General features: G+C 45.7%; 1 protein-coding gene across 2 annotated transcripts in view; it reads right to left on the bottom strand.

Annotated features, from left to right (window-relative positions):
- rft1 (RFT1 homolog) overlaps window positions 1–8,827 on the bottom strand; it is a 73,637-nt gene extending 64,810 nt beyond the window's left edge. The window contains exon 1 of one of the 2 annotated variants that reach the window (XM_072280189.1): window positions 8,505–8,827. In XM_072280189.1, coding sequence (XP_072136290.1) covers window positions 8,505–8,579 — 75 coding nt within the window. In that variant the 5' untranslated portion in view covers window positions 8,580–8,827. Of the gene's footprint in view, window positions 1–1,725; window positions 1,807–8,504 lie in introns of those variants that run through there. The other variant, XM_072280190.1, reaches the window with a different exon arrangement.
- Window positions 8,828–10,204: the final 1,377 nt, after the last annotated feature.

The raw sequence follows: 10,204 nt of genomic DNA on the forward strand, positions 1-10,204 counted from the left end.
GAGAATGCTGATTTTTTTTAAATATAATTTTTATTAAATTTTCAAAATGAATACATGGAAGATAATATCTACCCCTCCCCCCTCCCCTTAACCCTCCCCCCCCCCATGTAGTCCTACCTAAAAAGAAAAGAAAGAAAAGAAAAAGAAGAACCGCCTGGGTGTTGGAAGGTTTCCACATGCTCCATGGGATTCAAAATAAATTTAGTATACTTATTCGTTAGTTTCCCCAAGGGACCAAGGTCTTTATCGGAGCAATTAAATATGCCATCCTATCTTTTGTAAATAAGGGCGCCAGATATTCAAAAATGTTTCATATTTATCTCTTAAATTATAAGCAATTTTTTCGAGTGGAATAGAACTAGCCATTTCATTGTTCCAATGATTCATACTTAAATACGAATCAGATTTCCAAGTAACAGCTATAGTCTTCTTAGCTACTGCCAATGCAATTTTTATAAATTCTTTCTGATACTTATTCAATTTAAGTTTTGGCTTTATCCCTTCAATATCACCTAGTAGAAATAATACAAGGTTATGTGGAAGTTGAGTTCCAGTAATTTGTTCCAATAAGGCTCTTAAATTTATCCAAAAGGGTTGAATTTTAAAACAAGACCAAGTAGAATGTAAAAAAGTACCAATTTCTTGATTACACCGAAAGCATTTATCGGATAGATTTGAATTTAATCTATTTATTTTTTGTGGTGTAATATATAATTGGTGTAAAAAGTTATATTGTACTAATCTAAGTCGAACATTTATTGTATTTGTCATACTGTGAAGGCACAGTCTTGACCAATTTGTTTTATCAATATTAATATTCAGATCTGTTTCCCATTTTTGTTTTGACTTATGGATTCCTTGTTTAATTGTCTGTTTTTGAATCAAATTATACATACAAGAAATAAATTTTTTAATTTTCCCTTTTTGAATTAAAATTTCAATTTCATTAGGTTTTGGCAAAAACATTGTTTGACCCAGCTTACCTTTTAAATAAGCCCTTAATTGAAGGTAACAAAAGAAAGTGTTATTTGATATTTTATATTTATCTTTCAGCTGTTCAAATGACATCAATATACCTCGTTCATAACAGTCTCCTATAAATCTAATCCCTTTTTGGTACCAATTATATAAAAGTTGATTGTCCATTGTAAAAGGAATAAGTCTGTTTTGAAACAAAGGTCTCCTTGCTAATAAAGATTTCTGTATTTCATTATCAACATTTATCTTATTCCATAGATCAATCAAATGTATTAATATAGGAGAAACTCAAAAAATTCAATAAATTAGTCATTATTTTTAACAAAGTTACTCCAATCTAAAACATTACTTAGCTTCTCAACTCTCATAGTTCCTTGGGGAATCTCTTTGAACTTCACCATGTTGCTAGGTGTTTCCCTCCCAATCATCCAGGCAAAAAGAAAAAAAAGATAGATGAGATATAAAAAAAAAGAAAAAACAAAATACCCCCCCCCCCACTAATGTTGTGAATGAAAGGATACGTAACACTACCCCCCTCCATTTTGCAGGTCCTGGCTAAAGCCACGCTTGCACACATGATTAGCGTAGCAATTGATCAGTGCTTCTTCCAGCTCCCCCGTAACAAAAAAATTATATATATATATATAAAAAAAAATTAATGTTACTATTCCCAACTAGTATTCCTCAAATTTTAACCTTACTTCCCCTCCCTCATATAATTAGTAATATATTTATATATTCATCCACCTTCAAAAATCCAACAAGTCCATTCTTTGACCCAGTCTTCTTCTTCAATCCATCTCGCTCCCCTGGTTTTGTTCTTGTATCTGGTGAATATTCAGAGAGTCTTGCACAAACTGCTCCGCTTCCCGGTAATCATCAAAAAATCTTTTTTCTCCACCAGCCAAAAAAATCTTCAAGGTTGCAGGATAACGCAATATAAATTGATAACCGTGATCCCATAGGATTTTTTTCACTGGATTAAATTTCTTCCTTCTCTTCAAAAGTTCATAACTTATGTCAGGGTAGAAAAAAATTTTGTTCCCTTGAATTATCAATGGCCCTTTTCTATCCTTGGCAGCTTGGGCAGCTGCCTGTAGAATCCTTTCCTTGTCTTGAAATCTTAAGAATTTTATTAAAATTGTTCGTGGATATTGGTCATCTTGTGGTTTTGGTCTTAGAGCTCTATGTGCCCGCTCAATTTCAATTGATCGGTCCTCCTCTTTCATTTGCAAAACTTCCGGGATCCATCTTTGAAAAAAATTTATTGGATTTTCTCCCTCCATACCTCGTTTAAGACCAACAATTTTAATATTATTACGTCTACTAAAATTTTCCAACATGTCCACGTTCTCCAAGAGTCGATTTCTTTCCGTGTTCCAGAAAAGCAGATCATTTTCTGTTTTTTCCACTCTATCATTAATATGCTCCATTTTTCTTTCCATCTTCTGAAGCCTCTTATCCATTTTACCCTGTCTTTCCATAGCTTTATTATAGCACACCTTCATGTCTCTAAGCTCTGCTCTTACTTTTCTTAGTACAGCCATTAAGTGCAATAAAGCTTCTCTTATGTCTCCATCATCTCCTTTACTTCCAATCTCTTCCAGTTCTTCCTCCTCTTCTTCATCTGTATTCTCTGCGGTATCCGATTCTGACTCTGAGTCACTTTCAGTTGCAGTGGCTGTCGGTTCTTGTAGTTTGAGTTGTGTTGATTTGCACATGCGTTTTTCTTTGCGCATGCGCATTTCCGGCGTCTTCTTCCGAGAGACCGCTACCGCTGCCATTGCTCCCTGTTCTACGGCGGGGGTAGAATGCATCTCCTCCAAAGGAGATCCAACCTGAGTCCGAGGCTCCATCGCTGCAGTAGGCCCTTTTTTCTTCCCATCTCGCGGCGGCTTCGCAACAACAGACTTCTTCTGTTGCGGTTTAGGAGGCATATCGTAAAGTATATAAATACTTTACAAAGTTTATAAATAGTTTTCAGAAAGTATTTATTAACTTTGTTTTGTTTAAACGGTACTTTGCTAATTTTTTTTTACGGAAGAGCTGGATTTACACGTCTTAATCCCACGTCATCACATGACGCCACCCCCGAGAATGCTGTTCTTGGACTACAGTTCAGTACTTAACACCATAACTCCCTCCAGGCTCGACAAGAAGCTCAGAGACCTCGGCCTTCACCCTGCCCGTGTAACTGGATCCCGGACTTCCTGTCAGATCGCTGGCAGGTGGTCAGAGTGGGCTCCCTCATCTCTGCTCCACTGTCCCTCAGGGCTGTGTCCTGAGCCCCCTCCTTTACTCTCTGTATACCCATGACTGTGTCACCACCCACAGCTCCAATCTGCTAATTAAATTTGCTGACGACACTACACTGATTGACCTAATCTCAAATAATAATGAAACAGCCTACAGAGAAGAAGTCATCATCCTGACACAGTGGTGTCAAGAAAATAACCTCTCCCTCAATGTCACAAAAACAAAGGAGCTGGTTGTGGACTACAGGAGGAATGGAGACAGGCTAACCCCTATTAACATCAATGGATCTGGGGTTGAGAGGGTGAACAGCTTTAAGTTCCTCGGCATAAACATCACCGAGGATCTCACTTGGTCTGCATATACCGGCTATGTGATGAATAAGGCACAATGGCGCCTCTTTCACCTCAGATGGTTGAAGGTTTGGTATGGGCCCCCAAATCCTAAGAACTTTCTACAGGGGCAAAATCGAGAGCATCCTGACTGGCTGCATCACTGCCTGGTATGGGAACTGTACTTCCCTCAATCACAGGACTCTGCAGAGAGTGGTGCGGACAGCCCAGCACAACTGTAGATATGAACTTCCCACTGTTCAGGACATTTACCAAGACAGGTGTGTAAAAAGGCCCAAAGGATCACTGGGGACCCGAGTCACCCCAACCACAAACTGTTCTAGCTACCACCTGGGAAACGATACCACAGCATAAAAGCCAGGACCAACAGGCTCCGGACAGCTTCTTCCACCAGGCCATTCTTCTTCTTCATGTGCCTTGCACGTTACAAGCTTGGGCGATCATGGTTCTCCACATCGAACGATCCCTCACAGCGTCAATAATATCTCACACACCAGGCCATCAGACTGACTAATTCATGCTGATACAATTGTATTTCTGTTATATTGACCATCTAGTTGTACATACTATTTATTATAAATTCCTATAAATTGCACATTGCACATTTAGACGGAGATGTAACGTAAAGATTTTTACTCCTCATGTATATGAAGCATGCAAGTAATAAAGTCTATCCAATTAATTTTGTATACCTCTATCAAATCTCTTCCCGATCTTCTACGTTCCAAAGAATAAAGTCCTAACCCATTCAATCTTTCCTTTGACTCAGGTTCTCCAGACCCAGCAACATCCTTGTAAATTTTCTCTGTACTCTTTCAACCTTGTTTACATCTTTCCTGCAGGTAGGTGACCAAAATTACAAACAATACTCTAAATTAGGCCTCACCAACATCTTATACAACTTCAACAGAACATCCCATCGCCTGTTCTTAAAAGTTTGATTTCTGAAGGCCAATATGCCAAAGCTTTCTTTACAACCCTGTCTACCTCTGATTCCCAGATCCTTTGTTCTACCACTCTCCTCAGTGCCCTACCGTTCACTGTGCAAGCTCTACCCTGGTTAGTCCTACCAAAGTGCAAAACCTGCATTAAATTCAGTCTACCACATTTCAGCCCATTTTCCTCTCAGTTTATTTATTGTTTTCCTTCTTTATATTTGCATAGTTACTACAGTTGGGAAGCCAGGCAGAATACTTGAATGCTCCTTTTGTGGGATGTGGGAGGGCAGGGAGACCTCCAGTGTCCCTGATGACTACACACGTGCGAGAAGTGCAACCAGCTACAGCTTCTAACACTCTGTATTAAGGAGTTGGGAGCTGGAACTGGATGAATTCCAGATCATTCAGAGGGTTAAGGGGTGATAGATAGGACATATAGAGAGGTGGTTACACTCAAGATGCTAGACATAGGAGAATGGGTGACAGTCAGGAAGGGGAAAGGGGTTAAACTGCCAGTGCAGAATACCCCTGTGCCATCTCCCTCAACAACAGGGATGACCTAGCAGAGGAAAGTCGTAGCGGTCAGGTCTCTGGCACTGGGTCTGGCTCCGTGACTCAGAAGGGAAGTGGAGGGGAGGGTAGAAGAGGCGTGCTGTGGTGATAGGGGATTCGTTAGACAGGGGAACAGAAAGGAGGTTTCGTGCCTTGAGGTAAAAGTGATTGGGGAGATCCTGCATGGATTTTTTGCATCTGTACGTACTCAGGAGACAGACATAGGGTCTATAGTAGCAGCAACATCACAGACCCTTTACAAATTACAGAGGAGGTGTTTGTTCTCTTGAGGAAAACAGGGGGTATAAATCCCCAGTGCCTGACAAGGTGTTTCCTTGCTCCCTTGCACCCTGTGGGAAGAAAGTGCAGAAATTGCAGGGGCTTGAACAGAAAAACTTAAAATCATCCTTAATGATAGGTCATCCTTAATGATTGTAAAATAGCTAATGCTGATCCACTGTTAGTAACCCAGGAAACTGTAGGCCAGTGAACCTGATATCAGTAGTGGAAAAGTTATTGGAATGTATTCTACGGGAATGGATATATAAGTATTTGGATGGACATAAACTGACTCCGGATAGTCAGCATGGCTTTGTGTGCGGTAGGTCGTGTCTAACCAATTTTACAGTGTTTTGCAGATGTTACCAGGAAATTTGATGAAGGCAAACCAGTGGATGTTATCTTCATGAACTTTAGCGAGGCATTTGACAAGGTCCTGCACGGGAGGTTTGTCAAGAAAGTTCAGTTATTTGGTATTGAAGATGAGGTAGTAAATTGGACTAGACATTGGGAGAAGCCAGAGAGTGGTAATAGATGGTTGTCTCTCTAACTGGAGGCCTGTGACTAGTGAAGTGCTGCAGGGATCAGTGCTGGGTACTTTGTTGTTTGTCACCTATATCAATAATCTGGATGATAATGTGGTAAACAGTACATGACAGCAAGACGGAGTGTACTGGACAGGGAGGACACTATCATGGCTTGCAGAGAGATCTGGATCAGCTGGGAAAATGGGCTGAAAAATAGCAGGTGGAATTTAATGCAGACAAGTGCGAAGTATTGCACTTCAGTAAGACCAACTAGGGTAGATCTTACCTAGTGAACGGTAGTGTGGTAGAACAAAGGGTTCTGGGAACATAGATCCATAATTCATTGAAAGTGGCGGCACAAGCGATTGGACCATAAAGAAAGCTTTTGGCACATTGGCTTTCATAAATCAATGTACTGTACTGAGTACAGGATATGGGATGTTATGTTGAAATTATATATACATTGGTGAGGGCTTATTTGGAGTATTGTGTGCAGTTTTGATCACCTATCTACAGGAAAGATAGATGTAAATAAGGCTGAAAGAGTACAAAAAAATTTAAAGGATGCTGTTGCGACTGAAGTACTGGAGTTATAAGAAAAGTCTGATTAGGTTAAGACTTTATTTCTTGGAATGTAGAAGACAGAGAGGAGATGAGGGGTATAGATAGGGTAAATGCAAGCAGGCTTCTTCCACTGAGGTTGGGTGGGACTACAACTATATGTCATGGGTTAAGGGTGAATGGTGAAAAGTGAAAAGTTTAAGTGGACATGAAGGGAAACTTCTGGTCATGAGAGTGTGGAACGAGCTGCCAGCACAAGTAGTGCATGCAAACATGATTTAAAATTTCAACGTTTAAGAGAGGTTTGGTTAGGGACATGAATGGCAGGGGTATGGAAGTCTCTGATCCTGGTGCAGGTCGATGGGAGCAGGCGGTTTAAACTGTTTGACGCACACTATTATGGGCCGAAGAGCTGTTTGTGTGCTGCACCGTTCCAATGACATGACATGCCGGGGAAAGAGGAAATAGAGTCCAGTGGAGGTGGGGGGAATAGTAGACGGTGGAGGTAGGGGAGATGGGATCCAGAGAAGAGGGATTGTTTGGGGGGGAGGGAGTAAGGGGAGGGATTTGGGGGGACAAGGGGGGAGTAAGGGGAGGGATTTGGGGGGACAAGGGGGAGTAAGGGGAGGGATTTGGGGGGACGGGGGATTAAGGGGAGGGATTTGGTGGGACGGGGGAGGAAGGGAGAGGAGGGATTTGGGGGAGGAAGGGAGGGGAGGGATTTGGGGGAGGAAGGAAGGACAGGGATTTGGGGGTGGGGGAGTAAGGGGAGGTATTGGGGGGACGGGGGGAGTAAGGGGAGGGAATTGGGGGGAGTAAGGGGGGAGATGGGTTGGATAGGGGGAGTAAGGGGAGGGATTTGGGGGGACGAGGGGGAGTAAGGGGAGGGATTTGGGGGGACGGGAGGAGTAAGGGGAGGGATTTGGGGGGACGGGAGGAGTAAGGGGAGGGATTTGGGGGGACGGGAGGAGTAAGGGGAGGGATTTGGGGGGACGGGAGGAGTAAGGGGAGGGATTTGGGGGGACGGGAGGAGTAAGGGGAGGGATTTGGGGGGGCGGGAGGAGTAAGGGGAGGGATTTGGGGGGACGGGAGGAGTAAGGGGAGGGATTTGGGGGGACGGGAGGAGTAAGGGGAGGGATTTGGGGGGACGGGAGGAGTAAGGGGAGGGATTTGGGGGGACGGGAGGAGTAAGGGGAGGGATTTGGGGGGACGGGAGGAGTAAGGGGAGGGATTTGGGGGGACGGGAGGAGTAAGGGGAGGGATTTGGGGGGACGAGGGGGGAGTAAGGGGAGGGATTTGGGGGGACGAGGGGGGAGTAAGGGGAGGGATTTGGGGGGACGGGAGGAGTAAGGGGGGGTATTTGGGGGGACGGGAGGAGTAAGGGGGGATTTGGGGGGACGGGAGGAGTAAGGGGAGGGATTTGGGGGGACGGGAGGAGTAAGGGGAGGGATTTGGGGGGACGGGAGGAGTAAGGGGAGGGATTTGGGGGGACGGGAGGAGTAAGGGGAGGGATTTGGGGGGACGGGAGGAGTAAGGGGAGGGATTTGGGGGGACGGGAGGAGTAAGGGGAGGGATTTGGGGGGACGAGGGGGGAGTAAGGGGAGGGATTTGGGGGGACGGGAGGAGTAAGGGGGGGTATTTGGGGGGACGGGAGGAGTAAGGGGGGGTATTTGGGGGGACGGGAGGAGTAAGGGGGGATTTGGGGGGACGGGAGGAGTAAGGGGAGGGATTTGGGGGGACGAGGGGGGAGTAAGGGGAGGGATTTGGGGAGACGGGGGGAGTAAGGGGAGGGATTTGGGGGGACGGGAGGAGTAAGGGGAGGGATTTGGGGGGACTGGAGGAGTAAGGGGAGGGATTTGGGGGGACGGGAGGAGTAAGGGGAGGGATTTGGGGGGACGAGGGGGGAGTAAGGGGAGAGATTTGGGGAGACGGGGGGAGTAAGGGGGGGAGATGGGTTGGATAGGGGGACATTCGGCGAAAGGGTTAGGGAGCCGATGGGGGACTGTCAGAAAGTTTGCTGGAGTGGGATCTTGCTGTGCATGGGCCCCGCGCTCTCCGCTCACCTGCAGCCCCGCACTGTGCGAGGCGAGTGTGGCCGCGCTCGTCAGTGCCTCCCGAGCCTTCATCTGCGCCGCCATGCTGATGTGGCGGCCACTGCACCACAGGCCCCGGCCTGAGTCTGGAGCTGGGCTCCGGGCCCGACAGCGCCCGCTCCGGCTTTACAAAGATACCGCCGCCGCTTCGCGGATGACGTTGTGGGGAAGGCGCCTTTAATTCCGACGGTGGGAGAGAGATGGGCGGGGGCGCGAGCTCGCTCTCAGTGTCGTGTGCGCGCGTGAGAGGGAGTGAAGGTAGGCGCGCGCGAGTGTGCGAGGGGGAGCGTATGTGGGCGCGCCCGTGTGTGGAGGGGGCGTAGGTGGGCGCGCGCGCCTGTGTGAGAGAAGGGGCGAGTAGGTAGGTGCGCGTGCACGCGAGAGAAGAGAAGAGGTGGATGCGCGTGCACGTGGGAGAAGGGGAGAGGAGGTGGATGCGCGTGCACGTGAGAGAGCGAAGGGGAGAGGAGGTAGGTGTGCACACACGAGAGCAACGGCTCACGCTTATACAGCAATATTTGTCCCCACTTCTATGACATTTCTAGCCTATTCTGACCAACAGGCACCTTCCGTATTATCCCCATTTCCCACCACTTGGTCCACAGCCCCTGGGTCATGGCCATTCACAGGCCCATCTGGTATAGGAGGCAAGGTTTCAAAGTAATTTTATCACCATATACTACCCTGGGATTAATTGTGCTGCAGACATTCATTGCAGGTACAAAGAAACACAGCAGAATCAATGAAAAAATACAAGCTATCAAAGATGGACAAACAAGCATTGTGCAAAAGGCAGAAAGAAAGACAAACTGAAATTAAGTGCAAAGCTACTAACCTTCTCAACCTATGATCCCCAAATGAGGACTGGCTCATGGATCCCATTTTCTTCCTCCTGTAACCAATAATCAGCTCTTTGGTTTTGCTGACATTGAGTGAGAGGTTATTGTTGTAGTACCTTTCAACCAGATTTTCACTCTCCCTCCTGTTTGCTGATTGATCACCACATTTTATTTGACCAACCTCAATGGTGTCTTGAGCAAACTTGAATCTGGACAGACAGATTAGGAGATTGGGCAAAGAAGTGGCAGGTGAAATACAGTGCTGCGAAGTGTATGGTCGTGCACTTTGATAGAAGATATGGAAGAGTTGACTATTTTCTAAATGTGGAGAAAGTACAATAAACTGAGGTGCGAAGGGACTTGGAAATCCTTGTGCAGGTTTCCCTAAAGGTTAATTTGCAGGTGGCGTGTGTAGTGAGGAAGTCAAATGCAATGTTAACATTCATTTCAAGAGGAATAGAATATAAAAGCAAGGATGTAACGTTGAGACCATAGTTTGGAAGTGAACATTTTGACCACCGGTAGTATCGTGGGCAGCTTGGGCCCCTTATCTATGAGAGGATGTGATGAAACTGGTGAGGGTTCAAAGGAGTTCACAGAAATGATTCCAGGATTGGGGAAAGGCAAAATATGAGGCTATAAGGCTAGAACTTGCGGGTGTGAATTGGGATGATGTTTTTGCAGCGAAATGTACTATGGACATGTGGTCGATGTTTAGAGATCTCTTGCGGGATGTGAGGGATAAATTTGTCCCGGTGAGGAAGATGAAGAATGGTAGGGTGAAGGAACCATGGGTGACAAGTGAGGTGGAAGATCTAGTCAGGTGGAAGA

The sequence above is a fragment of the Mobula birostris genome, chromosome 16, assembly GCF_030028105.1.
Source record: "Mobula birostris isolate sMobBir1 chromosome 16, sMobBir1.hap1, whole genome shotgun sequence".
Lineage (NCBI taxonomy): Eukaryota > Metazoa > Chordata > Chondrichthyes > Myliobatiformes > Myliobatidae > Mobula > Mobula birostris.